Source organism: Prionailurus bengalensis, chromosome E1 (genome assembly GCF_016509475.1).
Source record: "Prionailurus bengalensis isolate Pbe53 chromosome E1, Fcat_Pben_1.1_paternal_pri, whole genome shotgun sequence".
Classification (NCBI taxonomy): domain Eukaryota; kingdom Metazoa; phylum Chordata; class Mammalia; order Carnivora; family Felidae; genus Prionailurus; species Prionailurus bengalensis.
This window is the reverse complement of record NC_057347.1, coordinates 59,400,091-59,425,732: the sequence shown is the minus strand read 5'-3', so window position 1 is coordinate 59,425,732 and position 25,642 is coordinate 59,400,091. Positions and strand designations below refer to the sequence as shown.

At 67.3% G+C, this 25,642-nt stretch overlaps 2 protein-coding genes across 12 annotated transcripts in view; one reads left to right on the top strand and one right to left on the bottom strand.

The window, feature by feature from the left end:
* Positions 1-5,496, top strand: part of AATK (apoptosis associated tyrosine kinase) — a 32,118-nt gene extending 26,622 nt beyond the window's left edge. For all 7 annotated transcript variants that reach the window (XM_043585338.1, XM_043585334.1, XM_043585333.1 and 4 more), the window contains 4 exons: positions 205-2,815; positions 2,949-3,096; positions 3,227-3,412; positions 4,410-5,496. In XM_043585338.1, coding sequence (XP_043441273.1) covers positions 205-2,815; positions 2,949-3,096; positions 3,227-3,412; positions 4,410-4,450 — 2,986 coding nt within the window. In that variant the 3' untranslated portion in view covers positions 4,451-5,496. The remainder of the gene's footprint in view (positions 1-204; positions 2,816-2,948; positions 3,097-3,226; positions 3,413-4,409) is intronic.
* A 1,000-nt stretch (positions 5,497-6,496) lies between these two features.
* Positions 6,497-25,642, bottom strand: part of BAIAP2 (BAR/IMD domain containing adaptor protein 2) — a 63,906-nt gene continuing 44,760 nt past the window's right edge. For 2 of the 5 annotated variants that reach the window (XM_043585328.1, XM_043585332.1), the window contains 8 exons: positions 20,865-21,017; positions 18,279-18,494; positions 17,932-18,133; positions 17,134-17,335; positions 15,249-15,317; positions 14,673-14,835; positions 12,964-12,998; positions 6,497-6,849 (listed from right to left, as the gene is read on the bottom strand). In XM_043585328.1, the coding sequence (XP_043441263.1) occupies positions 6,780-6,849; positions 12,964-12,998; positions 14,673-14,835; positions 15,249-15,317; positions 17,134-17,335; positions 17,932-18,133; positions 18,279-18,494; positions 20,865-21,017 (1,110 nt within the window). In that variant the 3' untranslated portion in view covers positions 6,497-6,779. Of the gene's footprint in view, positions 6,850-10,469; positions 10,518-10,837; positions 12,434-12,963; positions 12,999-14,672; positions 14,836-15,248; positions 15,318-17,133; positions 17,336-17,931; positions 18,134-18,278; positions 18,495-20,864; positions 21,018-25,642 lie in introns of those variants that run through there. The other 3 variants (XM_043585330.1, XM_043585331.1, XM_043585329.1) reach the window with 3 other exon arrangements.

Genomic DNA, 25,642 nt, shown 5'->3' with positions numbered 1-25,642 from the left:
TGGGAGAGCTGGGGCTCCTGTAATGAACTTGGAAGTTCTCTTCAACGTCCTTGGAGAACTCTATGAGGAGAGGCCCCCAGACCTTCGTGCGGAGGGCCGATCTGCTCTTCTGCAGGAAGTGGGGTCCTGGCAGGGCGGTGCCCGGGTGCGGGGTGGGCAGGGACCCCTGGGCAGGGGCTGAGCCCCAGGCCTCCCTGCCCGCAGGTACGAGGTGATGCAGTTCTGCTGGCTGCAGCCTGAACAGCGGCCCACGGCCGAGGAGGTGCACCTGCTGCTGTCCTACCTCTGTGCCAAGGGCGCCACTGAGGCGGAGGAAGAATTTGAGCGGCGCTGGCGCTCGCTGCGGCCAGGCGGGGGTGGCGCAGGCCCTGGGCTGGCAGGCCTGGCTCTGGGGGGCGCGGGCGAGCTGGCCTCCGCCTCGTCCTTCCCGCTGCTGGAGCAGTTCGCAGGCGACGGCTTCCACGCGGACGGGGACGACGTGCTGACGGTGACCGAGACGAGTCGCGGCCTCAACTTCGAGTACAAGTGGGAAGCGGGCCGCGGCGCCGAGGCCTTCCCACCCCCCGGGGCTGCAGCGAGCCCTAGCCGCACCGCTTGCCTGCAGGAGCTGTGTGCCGCTGACGGTGCGCCCCCGGGCGTGGTGCCTGTGCTCAGTGCGCACAGCCCCTCGGTGGGCAGCGAGTACTTCATCCGGCTGGAGGAGCCGACACCCGCCGCCGGCCACGACCCTGACTGCGCCGGCTGCACCCTCAGCCCCCATGCCGTGGACCTGCTCCCCGATGGTGGTGACCAGGACAATGACTCGGAGGGCAGCGCGGCCACCTCGCTGGCCATGGAGCCCCTGCTGGGCCATGTGCCACCCCCAGAGGGGTCCTGGGGCCGCTGTGACTACTACCTGCATGGGAGCTGTGCCCGGGAACCGTCCTGTCCTCTGAGCTCGCCTTCACCCGGGACCCTCGTGCTGGCGGAGCCCAGGGAGGAGGACGCCGACTGGGGCACAGCTGCCTTCTGCCCACCCTTCTTGGAGGACCCAGTGGGCACGTCCCCCTCGGGCGGGGAGGAGATGGGGGCCACCGAGGCCTGCAGGGCCGCCCAGCCCAGACACTGGAGCTCCAACGTGTCCGCCAACAACAACAGTGGCAGCCGAGCACCAGGCTCCTGGGACCCGGGACACGTGGCTGGCTGCATGGACTGCTGCCCTGGCCCAGAGCACACCTTACGGGCTGCCCCGGAGCTAGGCGGTCCCCTGGCCCTAGAGGACCCCACAGAGCCTCTCCTTGGGTCAAAGGGGGCCTCCTCTGGCCAGGAGCTAGGCCGCTGCTTTGGCCTTCCTCATCTGTGTCCTGCTGAGGGCCTGGCACCAGCCATCTGCCTGGTGACGTCCTCCCGGACAGAGGCAGCCATTAGCCAGGCTAACAGCCCCCAGATGGAGCCCAGGCTTGCTGAGGAAGCTGAGGGCTCTGCCAGACCTCAGCTACCCCTTCCCTCTGTCCCAGCCCCATCCCAAGAGGGAGCCCTGCTTCCTGCCGAGGCGGCCAGTGCCCTCGACACCCTGCCCGCCTTGCCCACGCCTGCTGGCAGCTGGGAGACTGCCACGGAGGCAGCCCAGACCCCAGACAGCTACAGGGTTTCCCCTGAGCTGGGGGCGCCCATCAGTGAGGATGAGGACATGACAGAGGCCACTTCTGGTGTCTTCGCTGATTTGTCCAGCGATGGCCCACTGGCCGAGAAGCCAGACGTGACTCTGGCCTTCCGCTCTTTGCAGAAGCAGGCGGGGACCCCTGACTCTGGGGACTCCCTGGATATCCCACCTTCAGCCGGTGATGGTGGTGGCTGCGAGGTCTTCAGCCCATCAGGTATCGGCACTCCCGGCGGGCAGCCCCGAGCCCTGGACAGTGGCTATGACACAGAGAACTACGAGTCCCCTGAGTTTGTGCTCAAGGAAGCACACGAGCCATGTGAGCCTGAGGCCTGTGGGGAGCTGGTCTCCGAGGAGGACAGCCCTGGGCCCGAGACTCAGCTCTCCACCTCTCTTGGTGGCCTTGGCCAGAAGAACCCCTACCGTGACTCAGCCTACTTTTCGGACCTGGATACAGAGCCTGACTGCACTTCGGGCCCCCAGGAGAAGGGAGGAGGTGACTTGACCTCCAGGTTAGAGCTGGACCTGGAGAGCTCTGGGCTGCGGGCCGCACAGCCCTCCCCTGAGTCTGGTGTGGCTGGGGGGACGCGAGGCACTGGTCCCAGAGAGGTGCTGCCGCTGCTGCCTGAGGACTTTTCTCCAGGGCCAAGTACATGCCTGGAGGGCCCCAGACCGGACCCTCCCTGGCCCCAGGGCCCTGCCCAAGGGCCTCCAGTGCCCAGCCCCGGGGGTTCCAAGATTTTCCTGCTGACCCCAGTCCCGCTGAGCTCAGAGAGCCACCTCCCTGAGCTCCAGGAGGCCCCAGTACTGCCGTCCGGACCCGCCCAGCAGGAACGGACAGGGAGCCCGGGTGCCCCCAGGACCCCACTCTGCCTGGCCCTGCCGGGACTGCCCGCAGCCCCGGAGGGCCGGTCGGAGGAGGAAGAGGAGGACAGCGAGGAGAGCGATGAGTCGGATGAAGAGCTCCGCTGCTACAGCATCCAGGAGCCCAGCGAGGAGAGCGAGGAGGAGGCGCCTCCCGTGCCCGTGGTGGTGGCCGAGAGCCAGAGCGCGCGCAACCTGCGCAGTCTGCTCAAGATACCCAGCCTGTTGTCGGAGGCCTTCTGCGAGGACCTGGAGCGCAAGAAGAAAGCCGTGTCCTTCTTCGACGACGTCACCGTCTACCTCTTCGACCAGGTGCGCGGTCGGCCCCGGGCTCTGCGCGGGGGGGGGTGAGGGTCCCCCCCCCCCCCCCCCGCGCGGGACGGGAGGCCGTGGGCGTGGCCGCTGCTGGCGCCGGAGCCACGTGCTGCTCTGCTCCTCCATCCAGGAAAGCCCCACCCGGGAGCTCGGGGAACCCTTCCCTGGAGCCAAGGAGTCGCCCCCCGCATTCCTGGCGGGCGGCCCCCGCTCCCCCAGCGCCCCCGGCCGGCCGCGGCGGGCAGACCGCTCCCCCGACGGCTCCGCGGCGGAAGAGGGTGAGCGGGGCGCTGGGCGCGGCGGGGGCGGGGCCGCCGGGTGGGCGGTGACGTCAGGGTGGGTGGGTCTGCGTGACGTCGCGGGTGGGCGGGACCACGCCACGCGAGTGACCGGGCGGCCGGCCTGCAGGTGGAGGGCTCGCGTGGGACGACGGCTTCCCGCCGACGCCGGCCCCGGAGGCCGCCCGGCCGGCTCCCGCCGCGCCTCCCAAGCAGACCACACCCGGCCCCTTCTCGCGCTTCACCGTGTCGCCTGCGCCCGCGTCCCGCTTCTCCATTACGCACGTCTCCGACTCGGACGCCGGGTCCGTGGGAGGTGAGGCTGCGGCGGGGCTGGTGGGAGGGGGGACACGGAGTCGGGACAGTGGAGAGGGCGTCCGGGAGGTTACCTGCTAGGGGCCGAGGCTCTGGACAAGCTCAGTTTTCAGACGGGGAAACTGAGGCTGGGAGAGGCGGGGTCACGCCCAGGCCTGTCTGTCCTGGCCACCTTGGCCTCGGCCTCGCCTCTCTGCCTTCTGGGGAGATGCAGTGCCCCGCACCCGGCTGGCCCAGCACCTCTCTGGGTGCCTAGATGGGATGCCACCTGGCCCTTGGGCCTCGCCCTCTTCTCCCGTCTCTGGAGGCACCAGGCTGGACACTGAGCGCCCCCCACTTCGCTCTCTGCCTGACCCTAGCCCCCCAAACCGGCAGCAGCCTCTCCCATCACGACCTTCCCAGCCCCTTCCGCCCCCACCCCCCCATGATGTGCTTCATCCACTGCCTGCCCCTCTCCCCCTGACCTGGCACATATCAGACCCGATGGCTCTTGTCTGGAGACACAAATGACTGTGGCTAATGTGCCCAGATCACCCCTCCCTCCAGGCTCCATTCCTCGGTCAGCCTCCGACCAGGAGGGCTCGTCCCTGCCAGGTTGACCCCCACCATGTGCCTGGCAAGTTCTTTCGCATTCCTGCCAGCTTTCCCTGAAAGCCCACCCAGGAAATGAGATCTCTCTGTCCCCAGGCAGGCTCCGTCCGTCTGGGGAAGAGCCGGGGCATTTCCTTTGTTGGATGAGGTTTGTTGGGCCTGAGCCCTGGTGAGGTGGTGGAAAGGAAAAGGGTCCGGCTCCCACCTAGACAGATAGGCAGACCCATTGCGGTGAAGGGGCCCGAGGCGGGCAGCCCCAGTGGTCATTGGTCCCTAGGCCAAGGGTGGAGGTCAGGGGGGAGCGCTGGGGCAGGGGACTCTGTCGGCTGTCCCCAGAGGGCAGGGCCTTCTCAGGCATCTCTGTCCCCGCTGTCTCTCCAAACACTCATGTGACACCTGTTTGCCAGGCCCTGTAGCCGGTGCCGGGGGCAACTGTAAAGAGGCTTGAGGCCCAGGCGGGCACCCTTGGAGCTCCTGCCAGTCCTGCTCCAGGCAGCAGCGAAGATGGTGACCGAGAGTGGAGACCTCGGTGTTGGTGGTCGTCAGCAGCTTCCAGAGCCTCGGTGCCCCACGCAGCGCCCCGGAGCAGGGCGGGACAAGAGGCCTCTTTCGGCCGTGTGCGCCAGTCCTGGGCTGCCGGAGGGGCAGGACTTCTCCTGGACACGGGTTTGTTGCTAGCTGCTGAGGATGCCCTCTAGCCTCAGGCCTGAGCAGGTCCCCTCCGTACAGCTGCCCCTCCACCGTGACTCTGCTAGCGGGCTGCTTGGCTTCTGAGGCCAGGGGACCGGCTCTTGGCCGGGGGGGGGGGGGTGGGGGGGTGTGGGGGGGAGATTTTGCACGCCCTGCCCACTAGTTCCTGTGGTGAATGACACAGGCCCGCTGGGACGGCCTCTCTCTGCCCCCTTCTCCCCTTCTGCCTGGTTCTGGGTTTGCCAGAAGAGGACCCTGGGCTTGTGTGTCCCCCCAGCCACCCTTACCTCAGAGTCTGTGGCTGTATTTCCCTTCGGTGACTCAGCTGGACCCGCAAACCCTCCCTCCCTGTCTGGGCCAGCTCCCGTCTGAGTCCACGGCTGGAGCCTGGGCAGGTGGGGCAAGGCGGGCGGCCCAAAAGATGGGGGCTTCCGGCCACACCTGTTCTAGAGGTGCCCGCGGCTGGCCAGCCTGGCCCGGCAGCCCCCACAATCCGCGTCACGGGCCCTGCCTGCAGGGGTGGGGGTGCGGGTGGGAGGGAAGTGGGGGGCTGGGCAGCACAGGGAGTATTTTTGTAACTGCTGTTGTCTGAGCAAATGGAAGCGGGGTGATTTTAAGTTATTGTTGCCAAAGAGATGTCAGATTTACTGTTGCTTTGGGGGTGGGGGTGGGGGACTTGTTTTGGGTTTGTGTTTTTTGTTTTCATTAGTCTGAGGCTTCGGATGCTGGTGCCATGATTTCCTTGTTCCTTTTTTGTTTGTTTTTTAAAAGAAATCAAGCTAAGAAAACAAGCCTTCATGCTAAGCGTGTGTTTTCTTTTGGGGTTTGCGCATAAATCCTTGGGCGGGGGTGGGGAGGCGGGGTGGTGCTGGGGTGGGGCCTGGCTGCCAGCTCTGCCTGGGAGGGCACAGTAGTCCCTTCTGCCCAATGCCAGTGGGGTGCGGGAGGGTGCTACCTACCCACCTGCCCCCCCCCGCCCCACACCCGCCCCCGGCCGTCCTTGCTGCACCCTGGTGGAGGGGGACAGTGACTTGGGCCCCACCTCTCCTCCGGTGGAGGTCTGCACAGAGCAGGGGAGGGGACTGACCCCAACAGCCCTCCCTTGTTGTTCTGTAGTTGGTGCTGACTAGGTAAGAGCGAGGTGGGGGGCCTGCAGGCCCCTTCCCCCGCGGGCAGCTCCTTCGAAGGCCTTTCCAGAGCACGGGGTGGGGGCAGGGTAAGGGTGAGGTACGAGGGTTTCTGAGGAGCCAGGGCTCCCGTGCTTCACCCCAAACGTGGGCTCTACGACCCCACTGGGCCCGTCTCCAGCTTCTGCGGGGCCAGAGGCCTGTGTCCCACCCATGACCCGTTCTGTTTCTGGTACAGGGGTAGGGACAGGCTTTGGGCAGAGCAGGGCTCCAGGGCCCTCCCTCCTTCAAGGGCCGGGGAGGGGTGACTGCTGCCTGGAACTTGTCAGCTGGGGGTGCCTGGCCCCAAGGCCAGTCACTGCGCTGTAGTTCAGCCACGGACATAAACGACGCGGATCTCCGCACAAAGCAGCTGGGGCGCAGAGGGCGTCCCTGGCCGTGCGGCCTGCTGTTCACTCCAGGGACAGGGAAGAGAGCTGGGGGCCAGCAGCCAGCTCTGGACGGGAGTGCGGGGGTCATGGAGGGGTCCCCCAGCACTGCCAGTGGGAGCGGGGCCCAGGAGAGCCACAGTCGAGGGCTCAGAATAAATCTGTGCTGCGAAGACGGTGGCGGCCTCTCCCACGTCCTCTGTCCCAGGCCTCCCACCCCCTGGGGCTGACAGAGCACGAGTGGGCACGTGTGGGGCAGCCTGTTTATTGACCAGACACGTGGGGCTGGTGGAGCGTCCCTCCCTGCACGAGCGGGGGCCACTGTCGGCCCCACTCTCCTCAGCCACGGCCCGGGGGCCACCTCCGAAGACAGCCGGGGTCCAGCCCAGGCCAGACTCCAGTGGGGGCAGAGCCAGGCAGGTGAAGGAGAAAATTCTCTAAATGGGGACCACGCAGATTGTTACAAAAGAGGTTCTGTGCGTGGGCAGGCAGGGCAGGAGGGTCCTGGCGGGCAGCGGTGGGGACTTGGCCATCAGCTGAGGAGGGGGGCAGACCTGTCGTTGGTCACTGTCGGCTTCAGCTGGACGTTGGCGAAGGGATTCCTGAAAAAGGAGAGAAGAGGGGTTTTAGTGTGGGAGGGGCACTGTGGGGGCGCAGTGCCGTCCTGGGCTGCCCTACGCCCGGGGGGCCCCCAGCCCTGCGGATGGCACCGGCCTGGACCCCAATGGCCCAGCCTCTGAGCTCAGAGCAGGTGGACAGTGGAGGCCGCTCGGGGGAGCCCGGGAAGGGTGCTCGCTGGCCGCCAGTGCGCCCCATCTGCGGCCGTCAACCCTCATGGGGCGGGTGGGGGCCGTGGGGCCACCGAGCCACAGGATGGTTCCTTCTCTGCAACCTGAGCCCTGAACGGGCCTGCATCCAGGTTTCGTGAGCCGCCCCACAAGGCCAAGGAGGCGCCTCCCATCGGCCCAAGGGCAGCGGCGGACCCATTTTTAAAGACACGCCATCGACAGACACAGACAGTTCAGCGCACACAAACCCGGCCCATGCGTCCCGGGCTCCCAGAAGGTGGCTGGGTGCAGACCCGCCCCACGCCAAGACGACACACGGGGGTGCACGCACACTGGCAGCAAGGAGGCCAGCAGGGGCGGACAAGGGCTCAGCCACCTGTCACTCGGGGGGTGACCCCCGAGGCCACAGCTGACGGACAGATGAAACGCGCCAGACAAGAGGTGGAGATGGGACGAGATGAGCACAGCGGACGCCGGCACCCGGCCCGGAGGACCCGCCTGGGCAGGGACAGCACGGGACAGCGGGCTGGGGGTGACGGCACAGATGGCACGTGGGACATGGAGGGCCGGCACGGACAGGACCGCACTCCCGGCGAAGCGCTCGGCTCTGCAGCCGTTACCTGGGGCCGGAGTTGCCTCTGGCGCAGCTGGGCTGGTGTCCACAGGGCGGGCAGGCGCTCTGTCCAGTGCCAGGGAGAGCGCTGGGGCGGGGGCACCTCCCTGTGTTTTCTAAAAAACTGAGACACTTGGGGCTGAACTTTTAAGAGGAGCAGCCGCAGACACTAGCTAACTTCTTGGCGAATGAGGTCTCTGTCTCTGTCTCCGGGATGATGGCTGAGAGTCCTGTGTGGGCACACTGCTTACGACTGTCCTCTGAGTCATCGACCCCTGGCTTCGAGGCCGCTTGCAGCCCCACGTGGGGCCTCAGGCTCCTCCGTGCGCTCTGGCGCTCTGTTCCGCTGATGCGTACAGACGAGTTTCGGCTTTTTGGCCGCCTGGAAGCTCCCAAGACCAAGTCTCCTGTGACCAGTGACATCCGCCCCCAGGACAGGGCGGTGGCCCGTGCCCTGACTGCCACCTTGCCTAGACTCTGGTTCTGAAGGAAGGCTCCGGGCCTTGGCTGTTCCCAGCCCGGTTCAAGGCAGATGCCCTGGGGGGCTGGAACTCGGCCAATCTTGTTCATCTGGAGTTGGGGACCGAGCCGAGGACGGAGCTCAGGCCCTAAGCCTGGGGAGGGAGGGCAGCTCCTGTGCTGGCTGGGGCCAGTACAGAGGGGTCAGGCCAGGTGGGTCGGGGCAGCAGCACAGCCAGACAGGCCTCCCCACAAGACGGTGTCTGGCCTCTGAGCCCCACTTTCTTCATCTTCCCCCAAACAGGGTGAGCGGGGAGCACGCACCATCAACACTGCGGGCTGAAGACGCCCCCGGCCTCCTCCCCCCCCTGCAGCCGCGCCCAGCCCAGCCCCGACCAGAGGCCCCTGGGTGGGGCCGTCTAGGGTGCCTACCACCTTCTGTGAAGAACGGGAGGGTGTCAGTGCGACCCTGGGCGGGTCAACACCAAGATGGCAAAACAGGACTAAGTTCAGACCCTGGCACCGGAGACATTTGTCCCCGCCTGGGGTGCTTGCCAGGGGTGGACGCCCGGCAGCAAACCCCCAAGACGTAAGCAAGCTCAGCGGACGGAACCGAGCAGAGGCCACAGGAGCCGTCCAGGCTCCTCCCGCAGGCAGGGCAGGCTGAAGCCCCCGGCGGGTCCGGCGCTGCATTCAAGGGGCAGCCTTTGGGGGCATCGCGGGGTCCTGAGCCCACAGCCCCCACCTGCAAACCCTGCAGCCCAAGGAGGGCCGAGTGCCTTTCCATTCCAACCTCGAGGGAAGTGCTATGCCGAGGGTTTAGGGAGTCGCCTGTAATTGTTCCGAATCCACCAACTGAGCGAGAACCGGGTCAGCTGGGAACAGCCGCGTCTCCTTACAGGGTACGGTTTCCGTCCTTCGGTGATCCTGGAGCAGAGTGAGGGAGCGGCCGGGGTGCATTTCCACTTCCTCCTGAATTTCCTCCTCTGAGACCAAAGTGGTTGCCATGCCTTCAGGACTTCGGCCCTTCTGGGATCGGATCCTTGTCGTTGGGTTCCCCCAGGGCCACACCTCAGGCAGGCTTGGTCAGGGTGCTTTGACCGACCCAGGGTGCTTTTGGCACCGCACCCCCAGTCGAATCTTGGAGCCAGGCTGATTCTGCGGCTGGGAAGCTGGCTGGTGGCGCTGTGCTGATGCCCACCGTGCCCCCAGGGCCCCGTCCTACACCGGGGGACGTGGTCCCAGGCAGAGGCCAGGCCTGCAGCTCAGAGCGATGGGGGCGGCAGGGGCAGAGGTGGGGCGTTGGGGGGGGGGGGTGGAAACAGAAGCCTCTCTGCATCCTGGAAGAAGGGGAATCGAGAGGCAGCGAAGGCATTTTCACCCTGCCCTCAAATTCCAGGAGCACTGGTCTCCAGAATCTTCCAGAAACTCCTCACACTGTAGCTCAGACACAGTGAAAGGAGAGGGAGTCCAGGACCCCTTGGAGGGGCCGCGTCACTGGTGCCCAGTGGGGTCCAGTGAGCACCATCTGCTACAAAGGACGCAGGTGCCAGGGTCCTGGGGTGGCGGGGGCAGAGACAGATGGGCGGCACCGCCACCCTGACCGAGGCCCGGGGCCCAGGGTGCTGGCTGTCCCAGGGCGGAGAGAAAAGGGCCGTCACAGGATTGGCTGTAGCAGGCCCACAAGGGCAACCACACGCGGTGGTGCAGGCCCGATCTAGAAAGCCTGGCGCAGCCTCCTGGCGCCCCTTGGGGCACATGCGAGTCCGGGCAGAGCGGGCACCAGGGCCACCGTATATCCACCTGCCCCAGCGGCCCAGGCACGTGCTCCTGCTCCGGCGTGCCTGAGGCCGTCACGCGGGCACGAGCCATGGCACCGTCCCCGAGGCCCACCCAGATCTCCCCAGCCCCGAGGGGCTGCAGGGCTCACCAACCAGGGAGCCGGCCAGGCTGGGCTCACACCCACACCCACAGGCGCGGCCCGAGGGGACGCTCAGCCAAAGGAGCCCAGAGCTGGCCTCACAGCCGATCACCGGGCTTCACCCTGATTGTGGCCGAAGCGCCCCGTAGAGAGAAACCGAGGCAGAGGGCCGGGGCCGGACCAGGCCAGCGGTGCAGGGAGGTGCCGTGGGTGCTGGGGTGCAGCGGGGGCAGCCAGTCAGGACCACAAGCTTCCAGACAGAGGCAGCGAGTCCCAGAGCCCGAGGAGCGATCCAAGGGGAAGCGAAAGCCCAGAGCCCAGAGCAGAGGCAGGCTCGGCAGACCCCCGCGCCCCGTCCCCGCCCGCCAGGGCCGAGGCCGCAGGGTCTGCAGAGCCGCTGGGAAGGCAGACCGGCCAGCGTGAGAAAGCCGGGCAACTTACTAACTCTAGTCAGGGGCGGCTCAGAACCTGGCCACTTCCACATCGGCGCTGCAAGGAAACACAAGGGCTCAGTTGGGGCAGGTGGGTGCGGAAAAGGGGTCTGCGTCCCCCGAGGGGGACGTGGGGAGACACCTGGGGCCAGAGGACCCGCCAGGAGCGCGAGACCCGGCCGTGGGGGACAGCGCTGTCCCGTGGCTGCCGGGAAGAGAGGGGCGAGCCTGCGGGCAGGTGCCCCCCCCCCACGCGGCCCAGGACCCGAGAGGGGCGCGCCTCGGTCACTCTGTGGAGGCCGGCCGGCCGAGGCGGCCAGGCCCCGTGCGAGGCCCCGATCCCACGCGGTGGACCTGGAAGGAGGCGCCACGCCAAGCTCAATGCAATAAATAAAACTTTTATTCAAACGACTGCGGTACAGGGCACAATTCAGAGTTTAAAAAAAAAAAAAAAGAGGAAAGAAAACAGGAAAAATATTTTCAGCACTTTACATGTTCATACAAGTTTTGCAGTTTTGTGTCTACATTCATCCATTGAGCATGGAATCCCCTGGATTTGAGAGCTGTGAGCAAAACAAGAACACCAACACGGAAGGCTGTTCACACGGGTCCATGTTCTGGCTTTGTTTTTTCCTCAAATAGAAAACGGGTCCGTCTGTGTCTCGAGCGGCTTCTCTCACAAACACTAGTCCACACGAGAGCGGGCGGAGGGTTTTGTTAAATCACATCAGAAAAAGGAGCGTCCACAGCTTCACAGGGGCTCCCTCGGCGGAAGGGCCAAGCGGGGCCGTGCCCTCGCTCACTTCCCAGACTCGGGGTGTGAAGAGGCCACTGGGCCCAGCGTGTCTGTTTCTGGTCAGCAAGACACACAAAAAGACGAGAGTGTTCGGGGAGGTCGGGGGGCGGGGACCGCCCGCTTCCCCCAGGCGGCGGGCGCGGGCGGGCGGGCGGGCGGGGGGGCCCAAAGCCGCCCTCCCCGGGGCCAGCCCCGCACCCTGCCCGGTGCAGCCTGGGGGCCGAGACTCCCTCACGAGGCTGTGAAGCGGTTTCCAGGACACGTGGGGGTGGGGGTGGTCTCTGGAGGTCTTTGGAATGTCCGAGTGTGGCCGGGCGGCGCCTGCTCCCCACCCCCCGCCCCGCCAGTGCGCCGGGGGAGGCCACACGCCCTCGCTCTGGACTCTGTACACCCTCCGACGGTGGCCGAGGCGAAGGAAGCGCTCAGGGGCCCGGCCTGCTGGGCCGGGTGGGGGCCGGGGGCCGTGGCCTCCCTCACAGGAGCGGCCAGCTTCCTCAGGAGGCCCCCCGAGCCGGGCACGAGCCCCTCCGTGGGTGCGCGCGGCCCTCGGAAGGGCGCCCGCGGGGCCGCGACCTCCGGGAGCTCCCGGCACCTTCCCTTTCCTGGCAGATGCCAGCGTCCGCTGGGGGAGTCAGATGCAGAATAACAGTACGTACAGCGGAGTCCATGCATATGTTTTTGTGGTTCAGGAAAGAAGAGTCCTTTTCCGGTTTTTCTTTGCTTTTTTTCTTTTTTTTCTTTTTTTTCTTGTCTTTTCTTTTCTTTTTTTTTTTTTTTTTAGATTTTTCTTTTTCTTCAAACTTTAGACTTGGCTCCTGGTGAGCCTCCAAAAGGGGACAGTGCATCGTGAACACGGCAGACGCGGAGCAGAGGCAAGGACGCCCTGCCCCCGCTGCCCCGCCGGCAGCTCCTGCCCGGCGGGCACACGGGGGCGGGGGCGTGTAAACACGGGGAGCAGAGGTGGGGCAGCACCATGGACCCTGGGGGATCTCAGAGTCTGGGGTCACCAACCAAAAGGCGGGGAGAGGGCAGGTGGGAAAGAAAAACAACCCGAGAACAAACCAACGAGAGCAGAGGAGAGAACCGATGGAGACCACACAGATGGGGGGGTACTCTTCCGAGCGGCGGCCGCCCATGGTCAGCGTCCTCACACTGTGGACACCAGCGTGCCGCTGCCGCTGTGGGACAAAGCACAGGACACTGCCAGGCCGCACGCCTCTCTTGCCGCGGCTCTGCCCACGGTTTGGGGTCGGCCGGCTGCCCGGCCCTGGAGGAAAGGCGGGACGCGGGCCGAGCCCAGGTGGGGGGGACGGGACGGCCTGGGCTGGTTCTGGGGAGATGAGCCCAGGGGCGGGCCGCACCCCGCTGGCCGACGCAGGCTTGGCCACCAGGAAGGAAGAGGGGGGCGCGACAGAACCCGGCTGAGGGGCTTCCTAGAAAGCTGGGAGCTCAGGGGCCGTGGTGGGCACAGAAGCAGGTAGGGTCCCGCGGTGGAGGGCCCGCTCCCACCGACCCAGGGGTGAGAGCATGAAGGCGACCTCCCAGGACCGTGCGCGACTGCCCCGCGAACCCCGTGGCTCAGAGAGGCCCCGGAGAGGGGCCTCCACAGTCTGCAGCCCGATCTCGCGGAGCTGGCCCCGGAGGGCACGTGAGAGGGACCAGTTCCCCCCCACGCCAGCGCCCCAGGACACACGTGAAAGGCCCTTACCTGCTCACAGCCCGCGCTCCGTAGTCGTCTAGACCCTGGGGAGAAACAGCAACACAGGTCAGGCTGGGGGTTCTGGGGGTGAAGTGGGGTCTGCAGGGCAAGGCGCTGCCCGTAGCCGAGGGCACGGAGGGCCCCTCCTACGTGCACAGCGGTGACCTCCCAAGTGCGTGGGGGCATCTCCTCATCTGGCCAGCGGCAGATCACGGGATCACATGAGCTCACGCTCACAGGCACACACAGACAGTCCAGGTGCCGGCCCCTCCCACACGCGACTCCCGAGGTGAGTGGGCCGGGGCCCCAGGACACCTGCAGGTTACCTAATAGGAGCACCAAGGCAGGTGAGGTTGGGGCTGCGTGGAAGCCTCTGGGCAGGTAGCGGGGCCACGCCAGGGATGGAACCAGTGCCACTTGTGGGGAGGGGTGATGGCTGGGCAGGAAAGCGAGCCTGGCAAGGCCGAGCAGGCTCCTGCAGCCCCAGACACCGGCTGTGGCTTCTGGTCTCGGGGGTATGGGGCTGAGGGACGGGGGCTGGTCAGCCACCACATCTCTGCCGCCTGGCCTAGGGCCGTCAAGGGGTGTTAGCTGTCTCAGGGCCAAAACCACACCCAGAGAGCAGGAGGTGGGAGGAGCAGGGCCACACCCTCCTGGGCCCAGCCAGCTGTTGGGGGGGGGCGGGGGCCCAGGTAGGGCCGCATGGGGCAGGCTGGCCTGGTGACTCCGGGGTGCCGCGCCTCTCCCAGGCTGGATCGGCCTCTCCCTGAGCGCCAGCCCCAGTATCACCTTCTCTGGAAGGTTCCATCCAAGGGCCTTAGCCACACCTCCCCAGTCTGGCGCTTCCCACCACCTAATCTCAAACTACACGTTCTCGTTGTGCGACAGTGAGCTTCTCGAGGGCAACAACCTCGCCCGGCTCGTGACAGTTATACCCCCCTCACAGGGGCGAGGCTGCTCGGGACGGGGCTGGGCGCGGCCCTTCTTGGGCCCCACCCACCCGCGACACCGCTCACCACAGCCTCCGTCGACCCAGATCCTTGGTTTTCACTCATGCTGCCCAGATCTTAGAAAAACTTTTCTTCTCCTCCCTGCAGCTGTCCGGGGCGAGGGGGGTGGGGGCACGCTGACCCTTAAGCTGGGGCTCAATCCTGGACATTGGGACCCAGAACGCATTGCTGGCCCCTGTTCCCACCACAGCCACAGCAAATGTTCGAGAAGCCTTGGGCTCCTCCAACCCTGTGAGCCTCCCCAGACAGAGCGGTGGGGGGCCCAGCAGCACCCTCCACAGCCACACCCCAGTCCCACCTGGGCTTTGAGACCAACATCACGCCCTCCAGGGGCTCTACAAGGGACCCAAGCCTTGCCCTCCTGCCTCTGGCCTGGGCGGCCTGGGCATGAGTGCCTGGTCCTGTCTCCAGAGACCCAGACGCACACGGAAAGGTTCTGGCCACAGCACAGGTCTCAAGGGCAGGTGCTCACATCCACACGGACCCACGACTGCCGAAGCCCGACAGCCTCGAAGAGGGGGCTCCTCGCCGACACCCAGGCTCCTCCCGAGAGTTGGGGTCCGGGGCAGCGTCATGGCCGCCACCACCGCCCCGGCGGAGGGAAGGGCAGGCAGAGGGGCCGCCGTGCCTTCATCAGAGCCCCGCGTCTGTAGAGGGTGCCCGCCGGTCGCCCCTTCGGGCCCCCCTCCACCCTGCTGTGGCGCTCACCTGGGAGAAGGCAGGCACAGCCACGCTGTAGGGCCTCTGCTTGAAGGTGCCGGCCGTCTGGGCAGGGAAGGCACGCGAGGACGTGCCGTAGTCGGGCGGTGGCAGCGCCAGCTCCTCCTTGTCCAGGAGGTTCCCTGTGCTGCTGCTCTTTCCCTGCTGCAGGCTGTGGGGGGAGGGGGGGTGGTGGTGCTTAGAGGCCCGGCCGCCCCGGCCGCCCCGGCCCCCCTCTGGCCCTCCACCTCCCCCGCCTCCCTTGGGCCCCCTACGGAGGCCTCGGCCTCCCTGAGCCGGTGGACGGGGCCCGGAGGGGCGGCGGGAGGGACGTCCCGCAGCCCGTGAGCCCCTCGGCGACCCCCGCCCCACCCAGCGCCGGGTGACCCCCGAGGCCCGCAGACCCTCCTCACAGAGCACCCTGCACCCACACACCCCAGGAGCCTCAAACACTTCCGTGCGGGCCGTGGGGGCAGCACCGTGAGCAGAGCGCGGGGGCCGCCCGCAGAGGTGCCCCCGCAGTGCCCTGCTCTCACGGCAGCCTCTGTGGAGCGAGGGGCCAGCGGCCGGGGCCGGCACACTCACCTCATGTGCAACCTGTCGCTGCCGTCGCTGTCCAGAACCCGGGTGTATGAGAACGGAAACCAGCCCCGCCTGGAAGACAAGGCCGGGTGAGAGGGCTCCAGGGCCGGGCTGCCGGCATGGGGGGGGGGCGGGGGGGGTGAGAGGGCTCCAGGGCCGGGCTGCCGGCATGGGGGGGGGGCGGGGGGGGTGAGAGGGCTCCAGGGCCGGGCTGCCGGCATGGTGGGGGGGGGTGAGAGGGCTCCAGGGCCGGGCTGCCGGCATGGGGGGGGGGGTGAGAGGGCTCCAGGGCCGGGCTGCCGGCATGGGGGGGGGGGCGCGGGGGGGGTGAGAGGGCTCCAGGGCCGGGCTGCCGGCATGGTGGGGGTGGCGAGAGGGCTCCAGGGCCGGGCTGCCGGCATGGGGGGGGGGGCGGGGGGGGGTGAGAGGGCTCCAGGGCCGGACTGCCGGCATGGGGGGGGGGGGCGGGGGGGGTGAGAGGGCTCCAGGGCCGGGCTGCCGGCATGGGGGGGGGGCGGGGGGGGTGAGAGGGCTCCAGGGCCGGGCTGCCGGCATGGGGGGGGGGGGCGGGGGGGGTGAGAGGGCTCCAGGGCCGGGCTGCCGGCATGGGGGGGGGGGCGGGGGGGGGTGAGAGGGCTCCAGGGCCGGGCTGCCGGCATGGGGGGGGGGGGGCGGGGGGGGTGAGAGGGCTCCAGGGCCGGGCTGCCGGCATGGGGGGGGGCGGGGGGGGTGAGAGGGCTCCAGGGCCGGGCTGCCGGCATGGGGGGGGGGGGCGGGGGGGGTGAGAGGGCTCCAGGGCCGGGCTGCCGGCATGGGGGGGGGGGGGCGGGGGGGGTGAGAGGGCTCCAGGGCCGGGCTGCCGGCATGGGGGGGGGGGGGGCGGGGGGGGTGAGAGGGCTCCAGGGCCGGGCTGCCGGCATGGGGGGGGGGGGGGGGGGGTGAGAGGGCTCCAGGGCCGGGCTGCCGGCATGGGGGGGGGGTGCTGGGGGGGGCGAGGGGTTCCGGCCCCCAGGGTCCCTGCCGGGCTGCGACCGTCTGCAGAGGGAGCTCATACGAGCCACTGGACGGGAGGCTGGGGACCCCTGGGCAGGGCTGGTCTCTGGCCGCACAGCCACAGGCAGCCACGCTGAGCGGGGGCGCCGACACCTGAGAAGCTGTCTGGCGGGGGGAGACGGGTACCGTGTCCGGGACTGAGACTCCCTACCGATTTCCCTGTTCCTCCTTGCCCCCTCCCAAGATGGTGTGGCTGCCTGGGGGCCGACGAAACGTCAGGGCTGACTCTGCTCCGGGATGGGAGCCTCCCACGCCACCAACAGCCGCATCCAGAAACATCTGGATGACAGTGGGGGTGGGGGGGTGGGGAAGGGGCAGCACCCGGCCAGGCGGTCCTGAGGCGCAGTGAATGTGGGATGCTGGTGCAGCCTCTGCACGATGTGCTCAGTGAGGCCGTGAGGACGCAGCTCCCAAAACGTGACCGTGTGGCTTCTAGAACCCCAGCACAAAGGCTGATCGAAACGGACTTGGGGACAGCAGAAGGCTTTGGGGCTGACGGCCAACTGGGAAGCCGTACACCCGACAGCAGGGAAGGCGCCAGACGGGCCGCGGTGTGCGTGTACGGGGCCCCGGGCCAAGTGGGTGACGTGGGCAGTCAGGGTGACGGGCTGGCAAGAGACGGGAGGCTGTGGTTCTGAGACGTGGTCACGTCTGTGCCACAAAGATTTTCCGACTGAAGGCCCACGGTGGGATAATCAGGCTGGGAGGGAGCCAGAGCCACCAGGACCTCTGGAGGCTGCAGGGTCAGGAGGGGGTGTCCCTGAGCTCATTGGAGTCCCAGCGGCCCGAGAGGCCCCGACGGCTGGCGGGGAGGGCCCGGCCTACGGACACTTACATTTTTGTCTTCTCGCTCTCCCCGTAGTGCCAGCCGTCACGGGCCTCGGGCACCAGCAGGGTGATGAGGTCGCCTTCCTTGAAGCTCAGCAGGGTGCTGTTGTCCCCGGCCGCGTGGGAGAAGATGGCTTTCACTCGCATGCGGCCGTTGCGCTCCAGGCCGGCTGCCATGGAGCTGGAGCGGGGCAGGGTCTTGGTCTCAGCTGCGGGACGACAGGGCAGGAGTGAGGGGACTGACCGTACGCCTGTCGGCTCGGCCGCCTGGTGGCAAGATGCTAGAAGGCCCCAGGTGGGCCTGGAGGGGACGCTCGCCAGCCTCCAGGGCCATTTGGACAGAGACTCAGGAAGGATCCGGCCCCGGACCGCCGCCCACCAGCTGCAGGGATTCCGGGCCGGAGCCTGGCCTCAGCTCTCCCATCCGTCATCGGGAGGCGCTCACGGGCTGGGGGAAGGGGCAGGGGCAGGGCGCCGGCCACAGGATGGGGAGGCACAGTCCCAGGACCCGGGCAGTGGCGGGGGTGGGGGCATCCCACTGTCCATCACAGCCCGGTCGGACGTCACCCGCATGCTGCCATCACAGGCTGAGCCGATGGCGTCCCGGCACGGCCCCACCTATCGCGGTCACGGCCTGCGGCTTGCCAGAGACAACGAGGAGGGCCGGGCGAAGCCCGAGGGCCCAGGACGGTATCTCCAAGCGGGCCCAGGGGTGCTGCACAGGAGCACACGTGCCCGGGGTTCTGGAGACCTTCCCCACCTCCCCGCGGGCACGGTACAACCAGGGACACGTCCGAGCCCTTACTGGCAGCGTAGCTGTTTTTCGGAGTCACGCTCTTGCGCACGGGGAGCGTGTTGGAGTAGGAGTCGCTCAGCTTGCTCTGTGACTGTGGTGGGGACGAGGCCTTAGGCTGGGCGGCCTTGCGGTCGGCCCAGGGGCTGTAGTCCTCGCCATCAGGGCCCGAGACGCCATTCATGACGGGCGCGCTCTCCTGGGCGGACAGCCGCTGTTGAGAAGGGGGGGGGGGGGGGCGGCGTCACGGGAGGGCCCGGTCAGGTGAGGCCGGCGTGGAGACCCCTCACCCTGGTGAGGGCGCCCCAGGTGCAAGGGGTGGGGGCCGTCTTCTCACACCCAGGAAGCTGTGGACTCACCCCCACAAACGGGGCCAGCTCAGGGGGCACCGGCAGAGGCTTGGCCCCCGGAATGGGGTCTGAGATGACCAGGCTGGACTTGGAGGCCGACAAGGCGCTGGGGAGGACGGAGCCGTTGCTGCTGGCCATCAGCTGCACCGCGCGCTCCGGGATCTTGTTGGGGTCGGCGCAGGCCTGTTGCCACAGCGGCAGCTTCTGTGCCAGCAGCTCCTTGCCCTGGAGCAGAGGAAGCAGGGAGGGGTCAGGGCCGGCCTCAGGCTTGTGGCTGGGCACACGCGGGGGCGGGGCGGGGGGGGGGGCCGCCCCGCCGGGCCGCACTCACCTTGGACGCGGCCCCCTGGAGACGCGTCCCACCCCAGGTGGGGTCACCTGTCTAAGGCTAAGGACTGCTCTTCACCAGGTGGTGACTCACAGCCAGATGGGCCACCTGTGAGTCCCTGACCCCGACCCGGGAGAGAGGCTGGTACACTGCAGTGAGCCGTGTACTGAAGGGGCCACTGGGGCTGCGATGAAACCAAGGTCCAACCGGGGCAGGGACCCCCAAAGAAAGAAAGAGGGACAGTGGCTCACACTCAGGCACGAAATGGGCAGAGCCTCCACGGGCAACCGTGAAGTCCTGGGAAGAGCGTCACCCCGGGGCACCCCAGGGCCAGAAACCAGGTGGTAAAAGGACACGGTGGGAGCCGTGATGGCAAAGGGACAGAGCACCCAGGGCCTAGCTGCAGTCACGCCAGGCTACGGGGAGGATGCGGAAGGCAGGGTCCCGTCCGACGGCACTTGGGAGACGCAGGGTGCTAGGGGTTTCTGCCCCCGCACCCAGGGGCCCAAGAGCCCAGATGTCCCTTTGGTGTGCACCGGGGTGTGCCCGGGGCCCAGCCAGCCCCACAAATGCAGGGCCCCAACAAAGGATGGAGTAGTGAGGAGTCCCAGCATGGGAGGGACAGCCAGCAGCCTGTGGCTCCCTGTAGCCCATCTGGGGCCTTGTGCCTAATACACGGGCAGGTCCAGGGCCGGGGGGCCACTGTGGCCGCTATGGGCCACCTGACCCGCAGCCGACGCCGTAACCTGAGTCCCACGCAGAGCCCGGAGCTCCTGGGGGCAGTGCTCCTCAGCTCAGGGCCACGGCTGTCTCCGGGACCCACGAAGCAGCTGTCGTCACTGCCTCTCCCCACTCGCCCTCCCACTTCTGACCTGTGTCTGGGAGGGAGGGGGCGTCTGTGGGGTGAGCTGGAGGAAGCTGGAAAATGGCCCCTGTGAGCAGATCCTGCCCTCCACCGCCTGCTGGTTTGAACCAGGGACCCGCGGGCCAAGGCCTGAGGGCTGGCCGGGTGATTCACAAATAAAGTTTGACTGAACATGGCTGTCTGTTGGCTCACACATCTGGGGCTGCTGCTGCGTGGGACCACCACAGGCCCAAAGTGCTTCTGGACCCCGGCTGACATAAATGGGTGACAGCTCTGGGTGGCGGTGACAAGGCGGGCCAACAGGGGCCTGGCACCAATGGGGGCAACCCCAGGCTCAGCGTGTGACCCTCCACACCTAAGGTGGCTGGCCAGCTGGGGCTCCCAACCGGTGACAACAGCTCTGTCTGTAGGAGGCGCCCGGTGGCCTGCTACTGGGAAGCGCCTGGGAGGTCCTGCCCTGGTACCCCAACCTCTGTGCCTCTCTAAACCCGCTAGGGAGGGCTGGGTCCAGCTCCCCGGGGACCGTGGCTTTCCTGCCCTCCGTCCCCGCGCTCTCCCTGACCTGCCACACCGCCAGACGGCCACCAGAGGGCGCACACGTCCGCCACAGCGCAGCCTGGAGTGAGGCCGGGGTGGCCCCCCTGCTCTGGAAAGCCTGCTGGCGAGGCTGCCCCGGGGAGCCTTCCCAGCTCCCACAGGGGACGCGGCTCTCTTCGCCAGCCGTCTTCGCCGTACTTGCCTTGCACCTGCGCACAGGCCCTCGCGTAGGCCCGGGCAGGCAGAGGGGGGCGTCTACCTCCTCCCTGCCCAGGCTGCGGGGACCAGAGGGCAGGTCTTAGATGCGGCACACGTGTGTGAATGTGCATTTACCCTGCTGCCCCACAGGCACCTTTGTGGGAAAAGGATGTGAACTGGGGTTTCTCACCACACCGGTTGAGCTCTTGGAATGCTCTGCAATGTTCCAGTGGACAGATATGTTCCCACCCCGGCTCTGAATTAAGGACTATGAACGGGGCTCCTCTGAATCTGCCTGTTCCTGGGGGGGGGGGGGGGGGGCAAGGGGCGGGGGGCTGTGGCCTCTGGGGCTGGCCAGCCCCCAGCGCAATGCTGGCCTGCAGTTCCCCACACCGTAGCCCTCCCCGAGGACCTAGCCCTCCTCAGAGGAGACCCTTTGGAGCCACTGTCCCTAAAAGAGCAGCTGGCAGTTTCTGAGGAAGGCCTCAAAACGTCTGCAGCGTTTACCCTGGGGATTTTCTGACCAGAACGCTGTCCCTGGGGACAGCCTCAATGCACAGAATTACTGTCATCACAGCTCTCGGGCGGACAGGCCCCCGATGTCTGCCAGGGAGCCGGTCCGCTTGAGCCCACGAGGACCCTGCCCCTGCGCCGCGAGCAGCCCCACCTTGGAGTGGTAGGCGGCGGAGTTCTTGGCCACAGCACACTGCTTCTCCACCAGGAAGCAGAACCTCCTCCTCTCCTCGGTGAGCGCGGTCTTGTAGCCGTCCGACACGTAGTTCTCCAGCTCGCCCTGCTTGTTGCTGATGGCGTCAATGTACTGGGGGGCAGGAGAGAGCGTGGGGGGACGGCACAGGGTCAGGCTCAGCTAGGGGTGGAGGCACCTCCCACCGGCCCACTGCTGGGGTCTGGCCACAGCTCACTCGAGCCAAGAGGGTGAGGACAGAAGTGACACCAGGGCCGCCCCCCAGCCCACGGCACCTCTGTCCCCCAGGAGCTTGTGTCTGGCCGACCCCTGTCCCCTCAGTGCCCCAGCAGCCAAACACGTGGGGACCGTGCTGGCGGATCACACGGTGGGACCCGGTGGCGGCGTGGCACCTCCTGTGGGTGCTGATTCCGAGCATCTAAAGCCACCCTGACAGTGGAGCGGGAAAGCGCGCCGGGCACTGTGTGCACAAGAATGACTAATCCACACCCAACCCCGCAGAGGTGGGCAGCAAGCGCAGGAGACACCCAGGCCCTGCGGGGGTGGGCAGGGGACGCAGGAGACACTGTTTGATGCTGGGGCGCACGGGAACATTCCAATTTTGCTGGAAACTTCCAGAAACAAAGCACCCTCAGGACTGCAGGCAGCAGTCACAGGGAGGCAGGAGCACCCAGACGCACACCGCCAGGGTTCGCAGCGCCCTCTCCAGGGCGTCCGTGCGCTGGGGTCTCTGGGGTCTGGGCTCTTTCCGAAGGGAGCCCCTTCTCGGCTGCAGAAGTCCCTTCCAGCTCCCTTCCTCTGCTCCCGGGGGGCGGGGGGGGGGGGGGCGCGGCCACGCTGCTGCCCTGCAGGGGTCTCTGTAGCCCCCGGGGGTCTTTCCTGGAGCAGCCCCACCTCTGGCAGGGGCCAGCCCGGCCTCCAGGGGCGCCTCCCCCCGCCCGGCTCTGACTCAGAGAGGGTAGGCGGTGCTGAGCTGACGTGGGCGACCGGAGGAGGTGAGCAGAACAGGCTGTTCCCGCCGCCGCCTCCCTTCCCAGCCTCGCTCAGCTGGGGGGGGGGGGGGGGGGCAAGGACCGGCCTGTGGGCGTGGCTCGGCCAGCGTGAGGGAGCCACGACGCCCCACGACAAGGCCTGCCCGTCCGGGCCACCAAAACCCAGGGGCCTGTTCCCTCTGCCCCGCAGACCGCCTACCTCACCACGCCGAGGGCAGCTTAAATGGCCTCAAAATGGGCAGCCCGTCGCCCCCAGCCCCACGGAGGCCACAGCCCTGAGGAGTAGGCCTCAGCCCTCCAAATGGCCACAGGGCCCTGCAGCCCGTGGGACTGAGGGAACCCGGGATGGCTCTTGCCAGAGGTGGGGCTGCTCCAGGAAAGACCCCCGGGCTACAGAGACCCCTGCAGGGTGGCAGCGTGGCCGCCGCCCCCGCCCCCCCCCCCCGCCCTCCCCCGCTCCCCGGGAGCACAGAAGCAGAGGAAGGGAGCTGGGAGGGACTTCTGCAGCGGAGAAGGGGCTCCCTTCGGAAAGGGGAGGGGACCGGGATGGCAAACCCCTGCCAGCCTGGGAGAAAAGTCTGAACACAGGTAAGAGGCCCCCCTGGCGGGCTTGCTGCTCTGCTCCCCAAGCCCTGCCACCTCCTCCCCCTTCTCCCCTCCTCCACCCTGTTCCTCAGGGCTGCCCCAGGACGCCTCCTCCGGTTCTGGAACGTGCTCCCGCGGGACCTCCCCTGCCTGGCGGCTTCCGGGAGGCTTCCAGGTGTGCGGCGCCCCTGGGGGTGGGGGACACGGCGGCCGAGGCTCCCCTGCACCATTCCTCAGATGCCACCCGGCTACTGCGGGAAGAGGGTGCCTGCCAAGGGGACTGCTCACACCCACACCCGCTTCTAGGGGCCCCGGGAGGTGCCTGTGAGGGAGGAGCGGCGGGGGGCGGGGGCAGAGGCCCAGGAGACAACACCCGCTGGATGGAAGGGGCTGCAAGGGCGTGTGCACCAGGAGGGGAGGCGCCCGTCCCCCTGCACCCAGTGCTCATGTCGCCTGGAAGGTCCCATGCACACTCCCCCAGGGCCTGTCAGGGACGCTGCCGTGACCCTACCGGCTTCCACTAGCCCACAAGCCCTTCCTCGACTCCACACACAGGGACTCAGCCCAGTGCCCGAGAGCTGCATAAGGGGGCAGCCTCAGGAGAAGTTTCTGCAAGGTTCCAGGAGGAGATCAGGGTTTAACCCCCAGGAAAACCCCCAATCCACCTCCCTCGTGCCCCTACCTCCTGCTCTCCCTGGGGCCGCTCTAGCGTCCCCACCAACTCAGCAGCGGCCAGGCCTTCAAGGCCGGCGGGCTGGGGGTGAGCCAGGCACGTGGAGGCCCACGCCCGGTGACAGCTAGAGCACGGAGTTCGGCACGCAGCCTCGTGAAGGGAGGCCCAAGGGGAGGCTGCCCAGAGCGCCGGCCTCCATGCCAGCTGTCATCTAGCGGGGACTCTGAAGAAAAAGAGGGGCCACCGTGAACGGTTAGCACAGGACAGCGCGGAAACCGGGACGCGGGGCCCCCTGGGTCTGCTCGCCCTGAGCACGCAGCTGAGGACAGCTCCTTCCGAACCGCGGCCCCTCGAGCCAGCTGTCCCACCTGCAGATGGTTTCTGGGTTTTTAGGCTGTGGTACCTCTTTCACAGCAGTGTTCTCCACGAGCGCCGGGCCTGTGCGGTGCAGGGCGCTGGCCCCGTTATCGGGGTCTGGTGGCCTCCCGTGGGGGGAGGGAGTGGGGGGTTATTTTTAAGATTTCCATTTATTCCATCAAGCCCCGTGAACAGCCAGGGGCAGCGTAGGCCTCAGGGGGAGCGGGACTGAGCTGGAGGGCACTGCCCCGGGAGGCGCCATCACCCCCAGGGACCACGCGTCCTGGGGAGCAGGCGGGACAGCCTCCTGAGCTACACCGCCACGGGGCCCCTGGGCTGTCCAGCTGCCCCAGGGCAGATCCCTCGTCAGTGGGGACGCGGGACTGCCTCTTCCTTCCCGGAATGACAGCCAGCTCTCCTTTCCCAGGATGCTGCCCCTGGCGGAGAGAGACCACAACTTCCCGGGGGGCAGACCCTGGAAATCTGGGCAAGTAAGGACCTTCCCCTCCCCCTCCCCCCCGCCCCAGGGGTGGGGGAAGAGCGGAGGGCGCCCCACCCACAGGGTCCAGGCCGCTCTGGCTCTCCCGGTGGAGGACAGAACTCGGCCTGGCCCCACACTTCTGACAACTTAGCAACAGGCTGCTGGAAATGGCCCCGAGCCTGTCCCTGCCGTGGGCAGGCGGGCAGGTGGGCGCTGTGGCCGGCTCTCTACTCCCGCCTCTCCTGCTCCCGGCTTGGCGGTGCTATGGTGACAGTGCTATAGAAACACCCAGCTGAAAGCATTTAAGACCACAGAATGCTCCCATTTAGTCACCCTGGGCTGAACAGCCCTGTAATCCGAGAAGACAAGAGTGATCAGAACATATGTCTCCTCTCCAAAGCGGGCGGTGACTCAGAGGTGGGGGAGGGGCACTCAAGAACAAACGGCTCCCTTTACCTCCTCCGACATGGCCGCGCTGTGGCTTTCCCACGTTTCTCAAACACCTGACTCTGCCCCTGTCGGTCCCCACGGCTCATGAATGAGAGTGGAATTCTTGGCCCTCAGCTGTCACTGCCGGCAACTACTACTCCCAGGAGACCAGAAGGAACGCGATCGGCCGTGATATTCAGGGAAGGGACAGCAAAAATCGGAAGCCCGCGTTGCGTTCAGGGACGGGGGACCCGCTGGCCGCAGCCAGCGGCGCCCTGGGGCTCGCTGAGCTGGCCTGCGCCCCTTCTCCAGGCTGATGGACGTGGCGCCACAGGCCAGCGGACAAAGCCTCAACCGGCCTCAATCTGCTGGGCCACGGCTGGACCCTTAAAGTTCCATTTCGACAAGAGAGCTCAGAGCGAGACTCAGGGCTGAGGCCACCACACCATCGTGCCCACAGGCCCGTGGGGGGAAGGACTCCCTGAGCCCCAGGGGTTCCCGTTTTCTGGCAAAAGGGCTCACTGCTGTCATCAGACCCCAGCTGCTCGTGCCTGCCCCAGCACACGACATGCCCACGGCACCCCCATGCCCAGCGTCCCGTGTGCCCAGAGGCCCAGGAAGGAGCGTAGGGCCACTTATGTCCACACCAGTAGGCCAGATGCTCTGACAAAGGCTTAGGGCCCACAGATCAGCCTGTCCCGGAGACCCAAGGGGACGGGTCTCCGCAAACCTGAGCCATGGCCTTGCGTGGCCAGCACTCAGCGACCCACACCCTCCAGGTCCGGGGGGAGCTCTGCCCGCGGGCCTGCAGGTCGGACTGGGCTACGGCACCGGCTCCGCCGGGTCACCCCACTCGGCTGCAAAGCCCTCTGGGTCCTGGCTTGCCCACGTGGGAAGCGAAGGGGCCGAACCCCGTCACTCTTGTTGGCACTTCCCAACAGGGGAGCCCTTGCCTCCCGCAGCCACCTAGGCTCTACAGCTCCAAGTCCACACCCAAGTTCACGGACTCAACAGGAAAAGGACGTGACGTACCTCACCAACGTTTCCCGCAGCGATGACACGTCGAAGTGACGTGCTATGTACGTTCAAACAGAGCGTGTCGTTTGAAGATTATTAAGAATTTATTACAATGCGCGTCATTAAGACCAAAGCTCCCTGCTGTTCACGTTCTGAACACAGACATTCCGGGGTGTGAAATGGCGGGGGCATGTGCCCAACACTG